The sequence below is a fragment of the Rhodnius prolixus genome, unplaced genomic scaffold (genome assembly GCF_049639745.1).
Source record: "Rhodnius prolixus isolate KJV_2025 unplaced genomic scaffold, Rpr scaffold_17, whole genome shotgun sequence".
NCBI lineage: Eukaryota > Metazoa > Arthropoda > Insecta > Hemiptera > Reduviidae > Rhodnius > Rhodnius prolixus.
Window position 1 is genome coordinate 3412010 of NW_027411626.1, and position 18334 is coordinate 3430343.

Genomic DNA, 18334 nt, shown 5'->3' on the forward strand with positions numbered 1-18334 from the left:
ATCCTCTTTTGTATAATTATAAAAACCCCAGAAGAGCGTGATTGGTAAGCGGGAAAACTACACTTCGAATCCCACGTGTAGCTACTTTTTGCCCAGGAAAAAATGGAGTATGTTGTCGAGTAGGCCAGGAAAAGGAGACACCATCTTCCACGGTACCCTTAAAGGGGAAGAAATAACGCTGTACAAGACGACATTACCTCTATATGACTTAGAAGAAAGTAAGAAAAATTTGGCCACCACTCACTGGAGTCTACACCACAAAACTGGAAAGTGGAGGAGAATTCCATGAAGTGACCAGGTCACGGAGAAAAGTCACGTGATATGTCCAGAGAGACCTTTCTTTTTCTACCAAAAATAATCAAAATAAATCGAATGTATATGCAAACTGCATCAATTTTTAATGCAGAATTTATTTAAAACTGCCTATCACTGCATTTATTATGTAGAAAATGGTGCATTCAAAGAAAGAAAGTTGCATAGAATGCAGCCAAGTTCATGTATGTATGTAAGTAATGTACGTAGAAAATAATTAAAGTAAAAGGTTGCAATCAAGCATCAGCTGACAGCAATTAGAGCATGTATGACGACATATGGAAAGGTGATGACGCAGGTAGCATTTTCTATAGATACAATGTGATCACTAGCACCACTTTCTAATACTGCAATTTAGGGAAATTCACTTTGGCAGGGCAGCTTCTAGATATGGCTTCGATAAGGCCTTCAAAGTTCCAAATGAAGAGGCTTGGAAGCGCGCACATCGCCAGTTTGTAACGACTCTTTGTGGGGTACCTTGATTGGCCTCTAAGGCGGCAGAGGATGGAGTAGCAGTTGGGATTGTGGGGCTAAATTTAAACAACTCGGAAGCTGGATACAGTCTTTTCGGCACAAACACCATTAGGCTGCAGAGGAATAATTAATTTACCAGCTGTCATCATCTTCTCGGATGGCCAGGCAGCCTTACCGGGTGAACAAGAACTTCGAAGAAGTTAGCTCCTGGCTAGGGTGAGTAATTCTGATTGGGAACTGGTAATCCAAATAAGATCTTCCTCTTGCAGGGTACTTGGCATTAGGATGGCTTGGTCCCGGAAGGTGCCCTGAAATTGCACAATACCTTGCAAGTGATCAAAACCTATGAAATGTTGGGAAGAATCTGTGATCTATGCGCCTTAAATACGGCTGGCTATTTGGATGATCGTAAAGATCTTGAACGTCGATTGTAGGATTAAAGAAAACCGGTGGATCGTTCAGGCCTGCTTGTACAGGTTTCTGAAAAGAAGGAAGAGAAGGTTACGGCACTGTGAATGGCTGGTATGATTCCTTCATTCTTGGCCCAATAGCCTATCACTATGCTAATTAACCAGAATGAGTGGAGGGGATGCTGTAATTAGTGGACGCCTCAATGCTCCCAGTGGATTGGCTTTCCTCGTACATACCAATCAGCAAGAATCTTCACGTTTTCCTTAAAAGTTGAATTTTTTTACTTAATTTGGCTCAATCTTTAAACATATAGACTCTCTCACTCAGCCAGCAAGGAGGAGTGTAGATGGGAAGTTAGATCCCCTAAACTAAGTGATAATTATCTCCTGATAATGGATGAAAGTTCGAAGCCAGTCCTGCGAGCTACGGAAGGTACGATCAGAATAATCAGATATTAATCAAGCAATGGCTATCCTATGAGGTTGGAATCTGAGATAAATCTATCATCCTGGAACTAGAGGAGTGGATCTATCTACTAGATAATCCAGGAGATGGTAGAGTCTAGGTTGGCTGCGGTGGCCTGGAGAACAGGACCCGCCCCTAGACTCAGTAAGTATTTTCTTTTTACGTCAATACCTAACCTGCAAAGAAAAGAATCGTGAAATATAACAAAATACCAACTCATACAAGATAGTGGATGTTATCTAAGAAATACTGCCGGACATATCGACCAATGTGAATACTTACTAGTGCTGATGTTGGCTTAGGCAAACTGGAGTAATTCCCACAGAAATTCGAGTAAATATCGCGCACATAGAAACAATTATACATAAAAAATTGTTATTTAAATAAATAATGTACAAATTCTGTTTTTTAAAAAAATATTTTAAATGAAATAACTATTGTTAACAAAGAATTACAAATAGATGGTGGGGGAAACCTGTGGGGAACACGGCTCTATGGCCCCCATGGGACTAAACTACAAGGCAGACAGTGCATAGACACACAGCAGACTGCCGCGCCCGCCCAATACTCCCGCCTTACTGGCTGGCCACTGCTACCCTGAGTTTAACCATAAACCATCACCACAGTGAAGGCGGCACGCTAGTTTGGCGCCGCCAGTGCAGAGGAGGTAGAAGGGAGGGTTTATCCATGGCGAAAATTCTACTTCCAGAATTTTCCTAACATGTAAATATTGGCCGGCTTTCTTTTTTAATAATTAGTTACAATATTAAGTATAAACATCATTAAGGAATTACGTTAATTAGGTGTAATTACTTGGAACGAAAAGAAAAAAATGTAAAAAATCATGAACTGTAAGATACTGTAATCTCACTGAAGTGGAACTCCATTAGGAATTCCAACATTCATTAATCGAATATAGGGAAGGTCTAAATTCGATGGTACTTTCTATCGAATATTAATCGCGTTCAAAGCCAAGTTGGTACATATCAATGCCGCGAGAACAATCTACATTAACACTCACAGCCGCATGGTAACAAAGGTAGACTACGGACAGCACTAGCTTGGAACCATTCTAAACTGATACAACAACCTTGTTTTAGCCAAATATCCTGCAACAAATAATGGGCGCCAATGGAAACAATGTTCAAAGTAAATAGAAAAGCAATACTGTCGACTACTCTCTGTAACAAACCAATTCTAAAGCAATTGTGGCTTGGCCATGCTGCTACAGAGGGCAGGAGCCACAGAACTAACTGGAGCTCTAATTGTGTATCAGGATTAATGGTCTCAGAGAATGGAATCGTCGAGTCAACAATGGACTCGACTTTCTTTGAGGTGGCGGACTGGCTTAGGCAGAACGGACCAGGATCCTGCCCATTTCTCGTCGCAAAATGCTTGTATCTGTGAGGCCATCAGAAGGTGGATGCCAAAAAAAACTTGATTAGCAGCTAGTAGAGAAGGCATTAGCTCGGCGGTTAGTGTACTGGTTCGAACCCAGCTATCCAACCATAGGTTTTCTATTCCTAGGAGCTTCTTAGAGCTCACTAAGTCCGGTGATGTGCAGCTTTGTCTGTAACGATAGAACATCGTCCGTAAATCGGTGGTACACTGACAAAAATGCTCCTTAGAATGTTGACGCGCCTTAAGTTAAAACAATTAGATTCCTACGCGGAGGACCCGGATTCGAATTCAGCTGCTGAACCTTAGATTTTCTCTTCCTAGGTGCTTCTTACAGTGTGGTGACGGACAGTGTTGTCTGTAACGAGAGAACACTGTCCGGAGGCCAGCAGTGCACTGAAAAAAAGCTCCGGGGGCCAATAACCTAAGATGTTGACGCGCCTTAAGTTAAAACAATTAGATTCCTACGCGGAGGACCCGGATTCGAATTCAGCTGCTGAACCTTAGATTTTCTCTTCCTAGGTGCTTCTTACAGTGTGGTGACGGACAGTGTTGTCTGTAACGAGAGAACACTGTCCGGAGGCCAGCAGTGCACTGAAAAAAAGCTCCGGGGGCCAATAACCTAAGATGTTGACGCGCCTTAAATCATTAAAGAAAAAAAACAATAAATTAACAGCTACTGGCCCTAAACTTACTGCGTCACTACTCCAGCAATGCTGGGCGGCCACTAGGATGATCTTAGACATTTTCAAATGTCGTATGCGTCTGGAAGAAGACAGCCTGTATAGACTCTAACAGGAACGGCGTTTAGTGCCAGTGTGAAGGTCTAGTTTCACTAAGGGTTCGTCTTCCAGGAAGATGAACCTATGCTTTCTTATTTAGTCCAGAAGCACTCTCAACACACTCAGACAGGACTGCTGGGGATGCTCCAATGATCCTCTGGGTCTCGTTGTAAGCTTTCTGGCCAACCTTCCAATAAACTAATCTAATCAAGAAATTAGATCCATACTAAGTGAATCTGGAAGTAATGTTACAGAGGCTGTCACAGAACTAACAATGTGGAGATGGACAAGCCAACAGCCACCTCCTGCCATTAATATCCTCCAAGGACATCATTGAACTACATTAACAACTTCTTATTAACCAACACAGCCCAGACCTCTTTCTTTAATAATCTCGCCCACTAAGTAGACGCAATAAGAAATTGTTAACCTTTTTTTACCACCACACACGCCACCATTACATTCTTACTTGGGCGATGTGGGTATTGTCATGGTGACCTAGATAGGAGCCTACCCAATTTGTCAAATTAGAACAGCTGGCCAGCCATCTCATCGCACTAACACTAGTGAACGGTAACCATGGCAACGTCGTCATCAATTTAAACAACACAAATCTGGTGTTTTTTTTCTTCTAATTGTCTTTAAAAACTAGGCTTACTTCCAGCACGTTAGTAATTCTGGAACTTCTATTTGGAACAATTTTCCAGGGAAATTCTATTAGACGGAAGGGGGTGGTTGGGCTTTTCACTGAAGTAACATTTCGGCGCAATTTAAGGAGCTGTCACCTGTTCAATATTACTTAAAACGCTTATTATTTCGGGCGAGCCTTTACGTCCAACTATCGATCAGGTGTCTTGGCGGATCAAGTGTCTTGGCGTTCAGGTGTCTTTTACCACCTCCATTCTCTTACAGTGAACCAAGTGTGTTGCTACAATTACAACTCGGCAAGAACACATAAAGAATGTCCACTAACAGCTGTAAAGATCGTAGTGCGGAGAAATGGCGCAATTGTCTACGCACTTTTCTTTCTTTAAAGAAAATTTTCTCGATAATGTTGGCAGTGTATATAAAAAAATTCCTGAAGAAGGCTAAGAAGAGAGGTGTTGCGTGTAGAGTTGTACTTAGACTAGAGGAAATTGATTCAGCCCCTACGGCAAGATAGACGGAAGAACTGGGTCAAAGCAAGGTTCCAGCCCCTCGCTGGAAGGGCTGCAGTAACCTCCCCCATCCCCTCCGCCCGTAACACACATGTCATCCTAGCCTCGACCGGTGCCTCAACTTAGCTCCTGTTTGGTCTGTTACACAGTCCAGTGAAATTGGCTTTTTTCAACTTTTCACTTTCCCAGCACGAGAAAAGAGGAGGAATTCTTATCGTGGCAGATTTTGCAGTTTAGACAGTTCATCAGAAATGTTAATTCTGATGTCTGCGTATCCATCTGTATGTCATTATTTGTAACAACAAAGTTAAAATTTAATGTTCATTATTTTTGGTGACTGAATCATAGTTTCAATAGGATGAAACAAATAACTGCCAGTTTCAGTCATTGATATATTTTTATTATGCCGAGCTTTCGACCTAGGGACTAGGTCATCTTCAGGGCTAATTGACAATGTACTATATTACATCATTAGAGGGTTGGTGTGTCTTCTGTCTTGTCTGTTCATGGACTGAATGTGTTCGGTCTGTGTGTGATTCCACCACATTTCAGTCCATGAGGAGACAAAGCAGAAGACACACCAACCCTCTAATGAAGTAAAGCAGAACAACACCAGAGGATGCTGAAATAGTCGCTCAACCGGAACTACCACAATCATTGAACGCATTTTTTGATGTGCGCCCGTTTTCCTTAAACTTGCTGACTCAAAAGTCTAATCCCAGATCTGTAATTTCCATTTTTTTTAACATTTTTCACGATTCGAAAATTCGATTATGGGTTATGGCAGGCAAAAATGGGCGAACTAGATTTTCTATAAAGTGTCTCGTTTTCCATAATTTCCGGTCTAGTAATAACAGGAAGTCGTGACACCTAATTGGTAGTTGAACGTAAAGCCCACCTGAAAAAAATAGGCGATTACTTTACATTACGTTACTCTGCAGTCCATTCTGTTTATGGTCACAACTGACAAGAGATCGGCCAGTGTTTATGGGCGTCCCTCGAATGAGAAGGGTAGCGAGTGACCTCCTTAAAGGACTTGGCTATTTTAAGCATCTCAGGACTAGTCGCAGAGTATTTATGGCATTTTCCATCCAGAAACAGAAAGAGCTGAGCACAATTTTAACTGGCGACTACTTTTTGGGGGAAATCCGGAGAGATGCTGCGAAATGACTTAATCATCAGGGTGAGAGGAAGTGGATTTCCGCCTCGATTTTTGTCTCTCACTCCATCAACTAAATTTCCATAAAAAATAAAGGAATTAAAGAAGAGAACAATACAAGGCTACCACAATATGATCCCATAGCAGTGGTACAAGGTGAAACTAGTTTCTTGAGGGGTATTTTGTTTTGGAGGCCATAGAAAATCAGTTTTCCCAGCCTTGACCGGAAGTCTTGAAAATAACCTTCAGATAAATACAGTTCAGAACTTTATTATTTATTTATCACCATTTTAGGGAGATCTTGGACCAAAATCATTTCCTGTTATTTTAGAAGTGATTTTCCACTTAAGAACCACGATTTGGAAAACTTTTTTTTTGCAGGAAAAATCTTTTTGTGAGTTAGTGCTGACGGAAGTGACGTGAATTTTTACTCGAAACCTCCAAAGTGAACAAGTACAATATTGAAGTAATCTAATCATTTAAAAATTAGAAATTTTCGAGGAAATTTAATTACGTGGAGAGAGGAAGTCGTGTGAGGGCTCTCACCAGATTTGGAGGGAAAAACTGAAAACTCTATTTCCGTTGAAAAAATGTTTGCAAAAATTGGAATAGTAACAGGAAGTAAGATCGGCTGATGGAGATTAGTTTGGACGGTAAAACAAGTTGTATGGTGTAGATTTCAATCATCAGAGATGGACGAACGTCACGAAGTAGAGGCGAGCGGTTAATTGAAGCTGGACACCGGGCTGACCTCGGAGCCTCCACTTCCTCCTCATGTACCAAACCTTTGCTTCATCTCTCTCCCACAACTGACCACTGAAATCTAGAAACAGAGAGAGAGGAACCGGTTACTACCTTAAATCCCTCTTGAGAACCTGTTCAGGAGAAGGTGCACGTACCATAACGGAATATTACCTGACTTAAAAAAAAAAGGCTTTTGAATATATTTTTTTTTCTTTTTGTTTATAACTTTCGAACGCTACCCAGTTGCAAAATCTTCTTCACAATCACAAAGTATTGATTGATTACTGAGAACTGAGGAGCCCGACCGAATAGCCTGTGAGGTCAGAGGTGAGCCCAGCAAAAAAGCCTTGCGCCTCAAGGGAGTCCCCTGGGCTTGGATATTTCCTGCAAGAAAGTGAAATTCACTCTACAGCTCTACAGCTGCGTCAAGTTTTCCAGGCGGTGCTTTGGTCGGAAGTTCACTGCTATCGTGTCCAATATTTTTGAAAGTCAACCACTTCTTCCGGTTGACAACTCAATTTCGAACCAGTCTGTCAACTTCCTCTACCTGGTATCCGAGGAAATAATATGAGCATTCATTTTGCGAGGAACCAATAGCAAGCAGTAAATGAAATTCCAACAATATGTGGACCACACTTGGGAAGTAAGGATATAAGGACGCAGCGCTTCCTCTCCTAAAGTATACTATAATGTCTTCTCGTAGGATTTATAGAATCTAATAGCGAGAACAAAGGTCTGGACACACACAGCTCTTGGTAACCATAGTTTCCTATGAATTTTGGGCAAGTCAATATCGAGCCGTAATAATTTACAGATCTACGTACATCCTGCCTGATTTGAGAACTCGTGCTGCCCCTAGTAGAGTGTATGGGCCAAGTTAATAATGTTCTAGCGGAGACGGTGGGGGGGGGGGGGAGAATGCAGGATGAATGGCACCAAAATGGTGGTGAACCGGGGGGGGGGGTGCTTCCACCTCTAGACCCGGATGAGGGTTTGGCACCCCCATAATGTATATCCATTCCATCCTCTAGAGTCCATAAAGGGCACAAACCCCACACTCTGGTGGAGGAGGTGGTGGCTAAATGTAAAAACTACAACCTAGAGGACTGCGCACACTGTGAAGGCAACGTCCCTTTTCTCTGTTCCTGAACTTAAAAGGTCGAGCTATATTGAAAAGCATTTGGAGACGTACACAGAAATAGTAAAAGGACGTACAGTAAAAGTGCATAGTTTTTTTATTAAGTAAATGGATTTCTTTTTTCTTAATTAGAAAACAAAAAAAATGGCTTTTAGGAAATGGTGGGGGTGTGTGACCACAACCTAAACAGAGGAAAAGCAGCTGGAAAAGTGATACCTCTCGACTTAAATTGGTTTCCGTCCGGGACTTGGCGCTGACTTAGATTGGGTTCCGCCAAAGGTCTTCGCGCTGACTTAGATTGGGTTCCACCAAGGGACTTGGCACTGACTTAGACGGGGTTCCGCCAGGGACTTGGCGCTGACTTAGATTTGGTTCAGCCAAGGGACTTGGGGCTGACTTAGATTGAGTTCCGCCTAGGGTCTTGGCGCTGACTTAGATTGGCTTCCCCCAAGGGACTTGGTGCTGACTTAGAGCCTCAATTCCCAAAAGCGGAACATTACTTTTCACTGAAAAGATTTTTCTTTTTAGATTTTCTCGGAAAGGATTTCTACTATTTCCTTTTGTATTTTTTTTTATACACATGTTACCCAAATTGGACTCCAAAACGTGTTTTAATGAGAACAGATTAAACGCACTTCCGGTGAGGGGGCTTCCAGTAAGTTTTTGTGTCTACACAAAGTGTAAAATGCGTTGCCAAGAAAAAAAAAATCAATGAGAATCAGGCTACCGGAAATATAACTTTCTTAACGAATTTTTCACTTCGCTTAGATCTATTTCTTTGTCCTTCCACGCCCTCCACGATTTCTTCTGAACTTCAATCATCATCAGTAACTTTTTATTTGAATACTTTTTCTGAGGCAGGCCTAAAAGTGACATTTTGGGATAATGTACAATCTTACTATCTCAATATTTAGTAATAATTAATTATTAAAATTTAACGTTTGATAAAAAAATTTGCTACACCTTGAGAATTTCAGGAAGAGAACGTCTTGTGAGTTTGACGTCAGTTCCGTTTTTTCAAAAATGATTTGAGGTGTGTCAACATCTAAGGTTATTGGGCGCCCGGAGCTTTTTTCAGTGCACTGTACGGTCTCTGGACAATGTTCTCTCGTTACAGACAACACTGTCCATCACCAGGTCAGTGAGAGCTGTAAAAAGCTTCTAGGAAGAGAAAATCTAAGGGCCAACAGCTGGATTCGAACCCGAGACCTCCGCGTGGGAATCCAATTCGCTAACCGCATAGCTAATCCCTTCCCTCCAGTTCAGTTATTATTTCAAAAATTAAGATACTTTCCCGTTGAAATTAAAAATAAAATAATTTTTAGAAATTTTACAAAAATAAAATAGAAAACGTCTCTGAAATTTACGAGAATAACGTAAATCCTTGGGAATACGGCTTGCCCGCCCTTAAATTCCTTGTCTGTACAAGTCGCAGGAAGCAAGTTTGAACGCACGCAATTCGTTGCTTGCCCTTTACTGAACCACGAATTCAAGACGTGAACTATGAGAAATCTGCTAACGGTGTACACCAGCGATATATAGATCTAAAAAACAAATTCAAAAGAAAAAAAAAAACTCTGCTGACTAAATCATCCACAGATAAATTTAAGAAAAGCAGTAAAAAAGGAGATCATGGACGCATTATGGTGTGGCGAGCTATAAGATCCACAATAGTTTTACTATTCTAAATAATACAACCTTCACACAATCACTATCTTACCACACTATAATACGTATACTTGGGAACAATGCAGTACTGTAACCTTCCGCACTAATCTAACCTTCTACGATGCGCGCGCACATTATAACCTCAGCAGTACCTTTTTAAGACTAACACCAACTTAGTAATATTCATCAACCAAAAATACCGACACAAGAGAGCAATTTTATTTTTACGCTTTATAGCTCACGAAGTGGACATTAAACGTGGATAGTAAACTCTCGAATTATAATGGTCATTGAACAAACTAAAACGTGTATTTCTAACGTATGAAAGTAGAACTCATATTGACTCTCTGCAAGCGTAAAAAGGGACCAACTACAACATGTTGGTGGCCATATTTTAGTTTCTCTTAATTCTCGGCCCACAATTTTTTTTTATTTTGAATTTAAATTTTGCTCAAATTCCAAATTTGAAGAAAATAATGTGAGCATAAACATCAGATCTATAGCTTGAGGAAAATTGGTGATCAGCTGTCAATTGGTTTGTAGCGCGCATGCGCGATCCCTGTACTAATTTGAATTGCAAGTTGTGTTGGTACACTTTAATTACTCTGCGCATGCGTGACCAATTTTGAAGAACTTTTTTTTTTCTTATTGAAACCTTCCTACAGCAAGCAGACTGCGCATGTCCGCCAACTGTTATTAAATAATTTTGTTCTCTAATGTTTCTGATTGATTACAAATCAGTTTGAATTTGATTTAAATTCGTTTTAATGTAAACACCAAACTTTCGCAGCGCATGTTCCGTAAAATTGAAAACCAGTCAGAGATTCTGATGGTACTAAGGACCCTCTGCTTTGTTTAAAAAATCTTTTCATGAAAACAGATTTTCTAAGAAGGAATTCTTTGACATAATGTTTGCCTCAGAAAAAAAAAAAGACTGTTATCTGAGTAGGCGCACTAGATTTCATTTCCTGGTCCAGAGAAACTTCCAATTAAGAACTCAAATCGAAAACACGATTGCATACATACTCTTTACACAGAGTAAGAAATAGTCATTACCAAAATAAAATTTAAAAAGTCACTTTAGCATATCAGTTGATATGGTTACATACTTGAAATTGCTCAAAATATACAAGAAGCAAAGGAATCCTTGTAAAATATCACGGTTAACATGATAATATGTCAGCTGGCATCTAGTTACCTCCAGGCATGTCACTCTCGACAATTTGACAAATAGGAAAACATCTTTAGCTCGTCAACTAAATTCTCAACCACAAATATGCCGGCGTCTTTGATGAACTCATAAATAAAAACATTTCTCCGTAAGATTGCATTGCTTCTATAAAATACGAGACCGGAACTAGGCTCCTCACAAACATGAGACGGAAATGCTGAACATAAAGATACTTCCTTTTTAGGAATTTTCCTCCATTTTAACCACGTAACTACGCGGCAACTACACTAGAGATAAGACTAGAGGTAATGGCATCTGCTCGTCTCCCTAATCGAGTTTTCCATTCAACAAGTTTAAAGAAAATCTAGGACACACACACACACAAAATGTTTACAACATTTTTCGGACTCAGGGGACCTCAAAATGGGTACTTCCGGCGGAAACGCTCAATAGAAAATCCTCAAATTTACAATAACTTCTCTTACTTCAGTAAGAGTAAGGGAAAGGAAAAATAATCGATTCCATTATTCGACTGCAACCATTTATTATTGGTGGAATGCTTAGTACTGCAAATTTTGGCGCATGATCACTATTTTACTTCTAATGAGGATAGATCATGCATCCTGCGACCCATGCTGAGCACGATAACACCCTGGAAGGTAAGTCGCAGAAGATTGGCTGGAGAGGACAATCTCTCCAGGTCACCCCTACAGAAAGCAAAGAGTGGGCCGATTCTGAAGGACATGCCATTACAACACCCAGGCGTTTTGGCCTGTGCCACCAACAGGCCATGACCCCCTCCACCTCCTCCTCATTCTGCCAATATCAGCACAAACACCTGTCCATCCTTCACCAAATAATTACCCCATTCCCCTCGTCACCACGCCCTACGTAATATCACATGTCACTTTGTTGTCACAAATCAATTAATTATTCCACACTCTAACTGGCAACACTCGATCTGGTCGCCAAATAAAGGACAGCTGTCACTGTGCGTGGCGTAATCACATTTCTTCACTTTCGAACACCGTCTCCATAATATCTACTCAAAGCGAGACTGTTTTTCCCAATGTAGGGAGTCGCAGGTTTTTCCGGGAGAATAATATTAATACTTTTCTCAAAACGTTTCAATAATTCAGATGACCAACTCTAAACTTAGGACAAAATGGCTTAATAACGTTAGTTTGAATGATACTTGGGAACAAAACGGAGATTGAAAATTGAACTTCCTAAACTAAACTTAGGGTAGTAGTAAGCCCTTCATTGAAGCCCTCTAGGTAAACCTTGTTTCTCTTACTTTATAAAGTCAGTCTGTGATGAAGTCATTTTTTACGCCGGAAATTCTGCTATGAAAAACAACTGTGAATGCATAAGTTAGCTTCAGAATATTTGACTTTATAACAATCAAAGAGTCACCAAGTAAAGCCTACCCAGATAAAATAGCAATGCTACACCACTGTCTAACAATTAATAAGAGAGATAATCGGATGCATTGACAAGGTGAGAGAAAAATAACTTTAATTAAAGTGGATGAAAGCGAAATTGGTGTCCAACTTGCTCTAATGGCCCCCGGGATGGCTGATTTGCAACTTTTTCGCCGGAGGGACTGAAGAATTTCCAGAAGAAGAGGTGGAACGTACGGTGAGAGCACCTTCACCAAAGTTGGTTCTTCGTCACCACAGCAGTGTGCAGAACTATACTCAGACCTTGATGGAAACTACTCTGAGGAATGGAATCCAGCTGTAGCACATGTGGTTAGAGGTGACGGACAAACGAGCGCGCACCAACAGCTGGGTGTGGGTGCGTGCGTGGGTTTGTCACACCCTCCACTACCCCCCGCCACCGATAGAGTCCCCTACCACGCCTCCACTGCCCACAATCATTCCAATTATATGAATGATCTGATGGTTTGCCTCAACCCATTCACCTCGTATGTTTACCCCCACCTCAAAAATTGTCGTTTTTGCTCAAAACTATTCTTAACTTTCCCTCATCCGGCAGCAGATTTTAACTAGACACATACAGATATCCCCCCGTCGCCGAACATGAAGCATAAAGTCGAGAGAGTAATCCATGAGATCGAACCTTGAGAATATCAGTAATAAAAAGTCGTGCGAGTTTTTTTCAGCGGAAATAAACATTTTGAGGTACCCGAAATACGAAAAGGAGTTTTTCCTCAAATTAGTCTGCATGTTTGTCCGTCAATCGGTCAGTCGTTCGTATGAGTCAGCATAAGGAAAACTAAATGCAGGCAATGTAGAGCAAAAGTTGGGACAAAAGCGACAGACGCAACGTCACGAGAGAAGTGTACGAGTTTGGACACCGCTCGGAGTACTGTGCAATCGAATTACTTCATTTTGGGCCAAAAAGGCGACCAGGTCTCGCTTTGAGAGGAAAATCACAACTGTGGCTTAAATGATACGCAACGGTGATATGAGTGCAACAAGTGAGAGCTAACATCAAATCGCCCAGGTGGTGGTCTACTATCATCGGTAACCGGAGATGTAATGAGAGAGCAGATTACCATCAGAACACCGAGGAATGTAAAAGTCAGACTAGTTTTAGACATTGCACTGTAGAGTGTGCTGCTTCAGGCTTCTCTGCATTACCACTCACGCGCCCAACTATCGTCTGGGTCATCACAGTAAACTTCACAATGTAGTCATGCATGAATGACTTGGGGAACTCATTAAGCTTTTTCAGGCTTCTTATTAACGGAGTGCAGTCTCCCAAGCGCATCATACCATGCATGCCAACCTCTCTCTCTCCTCCAACACTTCAAGTCGCGTAAGATCAAGTTGGCAAAATGCTTTCAGAGAAAATCTGGAAGTACTGTTTAAAGGCTACACTGACTTCATGGACCCTTACCGCACACCATACATCGAAAGCCACAAAAATCTTTTAGGTCGTAGTAGACAGCTTTAAAGCTACTCCCCACCCCAAGACTCCCCAAAAACGATGGATCGGTGCTGAGAGTGAATCGAAAACAGTCTTTCTCTAGAACAACCTAATAAAGCTTATTGTGTTCCAGTAAAATATTTAGCTAACTTTAGGCGAGACAAATTAATAACACGTGGCGTGGACCTGAACAATAGATTGATTCTTTAATAAAGTTAAACAACCTGAAGGTAATTCTTGTTCCTGGTCCACAACCTGTAACAGCAGGCAGTCGTCGTCCTTGCGACAGAATTCTTCCGCCATTCAATATGTCTACATGCCGCACAATATTCTGACTGTACTTGTGCCACTTCTCCATATGTTCTACTGCAAGGCATGCGCACTGTGCGCTAATTTTAAATTTAATAATCTATTTTCACTTCAGACATAGTACTTTCTAAACTGTAATAAAACCATGTATTCACTCGTTACCATTGGGCGTGTCGTATCACAGCTGTGTATCACGGTACTGAATACAGTGTTGTTTCGTTTCTTATCAAAATAATAAAAGCTATTCCCGATTACTGATTGGTGGTGACACGATGGAATTTGAAATTCTACCTTACTAAATGGTGTCACTTTCTGTCCGAATTTCGAGAGAGTACAGAAAGTATTGCGATTTTCAAGTTTTAAGCGGAAACAACCGTTCTTAGAGATCCGCTGAGCCCCTCTCCCTCGGTGTGTCTTTGTGTGCAGGCGAACTATCTCAGAAAATGGAAAACCACAGGAAGCTGAACCATTAAGATTTGGACCTTCGCGAGGCATGGACCTAAACAATAGATTGATTCTTTAATGAAGTTACAACAACATGAATGGCAATTCTTGTTCCTGGTCCACAACCTGTAACAGCAGGCAGTCGACGTCCTTGCGACAGAATTCTTTCACCGAAAGTGCCATTTTACCAAAATGAACTTTGACACTTCTTCAAGAATTTCTCGCTCTAAATGGCTGCTACGATTTCCTTTAAATTTTCCATAAACACAATCATGTTGGTCTATAATTTTCATTTTAAATCATTTTTCCCGGAAAATCTGTTTTGAGTTGTGATAAAATGTTCGAATTAACCAGCAACTCGAGAATGGTAGGAACAGAAAGTTGGGTAATCGTTCACAAAAATCTTTGTTTTTTGTTCGTGTCAATAAAACTGAAAATATTTTAATTCTGTGACCACTTAATAATAAGTGATTTTTTCCTGTTAATGGGAAAAAAAATATTCAAAACCAAATTAGGAACAATAATAATATAGTTTGTGGATAAAACAACGACCTAGGAACACAATGCGCAATAAATCTTCTGGAAGTGAAAGGACCGCGTGAAGAATGTGCGTCTCGGTTAAGACGATTACCATGATGAGAAAGAAAGTTAAGTCGACAGACTGCACAAACTAGACAAGTCTCTGCAGGAAAATATGTACGTCACTTGCTGTGACTGCTATCTTCTGTACCATTATCAGGCCCTACATTCGGCAGTGATGCTTTATTGAATCGTGGGCTGCAGAAAAGGATCTTTTGTTTATTAAGACAGTATTTCCGAATTCAATACTTCTATTCGCGTCGTATTCCCTTGTAATGTCGGCAAACTCCTGAAGGATATATTAAATTTGAACTTTTCTATTAGACAACAGACTGTTCTGTTCAGATTTTCCCTTGAGTACCAAAAAGCGATTGGTTTGTGACTTTGTGAGTCTAAAAAAAAAAAAAAACGAAATCTCAGAGAATTGAAATTTGATATTCAGCACGATTCCCTCTAGAGTGCCATATTGTTTTTCTAATATACAGCCTATGTTTGTACGTGTGTGCGTGATTGATTGTGTGGCTAAATTCAAGTGCGAACGCTTCCTTGTAAAGACGCATTTCAGTTAAAACTCCCAAATTTGTACGGTAAAGCCTAGCTGTTGCGCTTTACTTGGCGAGAGGGTGTTGGAAAGCCAGCCAGCTCCTGGATGAATGCGCGGATGCAGGCTGCGGCGGATTGGTCACGGGCCCCAAATCCATTGTTAGCCGGGAATGTTCTGTCGTCACCAGAGATGTAAAGGAAAAGTTGGCCAGAAGCAAGAATTCTGCTACTCTCATCGCGGTCTTCAATTTCACGCAGCCTCCGCAGCACACTGTACATACTTCTTCCGCCGCATTCTTCTCTCCTCTAGTCAAGGGAGATGAACCGCTCTAACGGTAACAATGCTGCCCGCTTGTAGGTGTAAATGAATAGACGCAGCTCAAACAACTGACTTCCCTTCCTGTTCTGTTCTGAGAACACGGTAGGGTATTGACGAGGAGGTATTTATAATGGGGCTAATTTTCAAATGTTTGAAATCCTCTGTGACCGCGAAGAAATGGTTTTTATGGACTGCTCTGCATCCTTAAGTATCGACCTTTACTCAAACGAAACTTCGCCAAAAGTTGAAATTTCATATTTCGCTCAGCTAAAATCGAAGGATGCCATTATAAGGTTCTGGGTGTTGATCGATCAAGCGAAAGAATCATTCTACTGAACTAAATGTGCTTTACAATTTTCTTGAAAAACAACGTATTTCCTGTAAACTCGATGTAGTAGTCGCTCGGGTGTCGATCTATAACGATTACACAGGAAAAATCGATTAAAAGTACATCTTGGGAAGTAGTTGAGAATATTTCCTCTAAATTGCCATTTTGTTTTGGTAATGTCCGGTCTTATCCTGTTGTAAGGGCTGTTATGGCCCTAATCCCAATTATCTAACTTGAGACATTCTGAGTGAGAGATAGAGTGATAACTTCCTATTCACCATTTCGGACATCAAAACGGGTACTTCCGGTAAAATCCCAAAATAGAAACTTTGTCACTGTGTACTTCCTCTTTCCTAGTGAGAGAAAGGAAAAATAAAATTTCCCACGCAAGCCGCCATCTTCCTTTTTTTTGAAACAACCTAAAAATAACAAATTCATAAAATCATCCCTTAAAACCAACCAGTGAAGAAAACTTACCGGTGAAATTAAATCAGGATCAACAGATTTATCCTCAAGTCGTCTAGGTGATGGAGTCTGTAGTATAGTTGTCAAACGTAGAACCATTGTCTTTATTTGCATACACGGGCACTTGTTCGACTAATACACACTGCTCACTTATTGAACAAGCATTACAAGTAAAACAAAAAGAAAAAAAGATAAGTAAAACTGTTTGCCCCAAAATAATTAGTATTCAGGGGAAAACCAAAGACAAAACACAAAAAAACAGGAGTCAAAATTTGTAAAAGGATTTGTTTGAAGGGTTACATGTGGGAGCAAACATTGGAGCATTTGTTTCCCTTTTTAAACAATTAAAAACCAAAAAATACACACTGACGAACTTATTCCCAAACAACGCTACGTCCCTTTCGAAGGTAGATCTAATACTGAAGATTTCACGATACAAATCAGATTATAACATGGAGTAGGGGAAGAAACACTTATGCTAGCCCCCCACCACCACCAAACGCATTACATTCTTACATATTACTGCTCTAAGCCCAAACAACAAGGTCATGTTTTTGCTCTATTCCAGAAAAAAAATTACGTAGGAACACATTAAACACTAGGTGGGAAGTTGGGCCAATTTAAAAAGGAAAACGTACAAAACAAAAAAAAAATCTCCATCGCACAATGGCAAAAGAGGTGTCGTCGTAAAACTGTCCGCTAGATCGATGTGTGTTCTACATTTCAATGTTCAAGAATAATTTGTTGTAAAAACTCACATTACACTTTCTCGAAATTTGTAATCTGTACATTTATGATAGTTGCCGGCAATGTCAAGTATCAGAGGCGCTGTTTTCAGGAAGCATGACATCCACAATTCCTACAGGATCCTAACATAATCAATATTGGATTTTTTCCCTTCTCATCATCAGAGGTTTAGTAATCACTCTAGTAAAGATTACGACTTTACTTATTATTTCCGCCTCTCACTAATTTTTAATGGCTGACTACAGTGCGAAACGAAAACTTACAGCGAACAGTTATTCTTTCGACTCGGAATTTATGGTTACACATTTCATGTACATAACTATTACACAAGAATCAGAACCGCATTGAAACGGTACTGCAGAGAAGACGCTTAACGTTTCCTCGCCCCACAGGAATCTTCTTAAAATAAGAATTGAAAAGAAATGTGTTTCAAATAAAAGTAATTGATCTTCACGTATGAACATCCTGTTTGTGATAATTCAGGTTACAGGAAAGCCTAACCACTACCTTCTAACAGGAAAACTTAAAATACAATTTTCTGGACAAATAAAACATTACAGTTTAGATTTATTTTGGAGTCTGGGAAATAAAATAATGTATCTGTATTTAATTTTGTAAGTACTAGGATACCCAAATTAAGAGCAAACTTATGGGAGGGATACACCCTAATAAATACTTCAATACAACTACCTGACCAAAAGACCATGAACATCCCTAATCAGTCAGAGGATCAATAAGAGTAATCACTTCCTTCTCAAACAATTGGCAATAAACATTTCTAAAGTTCATTGCGTAGAGAGATTTCCGGAAACTATAAAGTTCA

The 18334-nt window shown here is 40.4% G+C and overlaps 1 protein-coding gene across 21 annotated transcripts in view; it reads right to left on the reverse strand.

Annotated features, from left to right (window-relative positions):
* The window catches only part of Patronin (calmodulin-regulated spectrin-associated protein patronin), a 120664-nt gene that overhangs the window by 100065 nt on the left and 2265 nt on the right, over positions 1–18334 (reverse strand). Inside the window, exon 1 of one of the 21 annotated variants that reach the window (XM_074139116.1) lies at positions 16777–17184. The exons of 19 other annotated variants lie outside the window; for them this stretch is intronic. In XM_074139116.1, coding sequence (XP_073995217.1) covers positions 16777–16878 — 102 coding nt within the window. In that variant the 5' untranslated portion in view covers positions 16879–17184. Of the gene's footprint in view, positions 1–1944; positions 2720–16776; positions 17185–18334 lie in introns of those variants that run through there. One more of the 21 variants, XM_074139118.1, reaches the window with a different exon arrangement.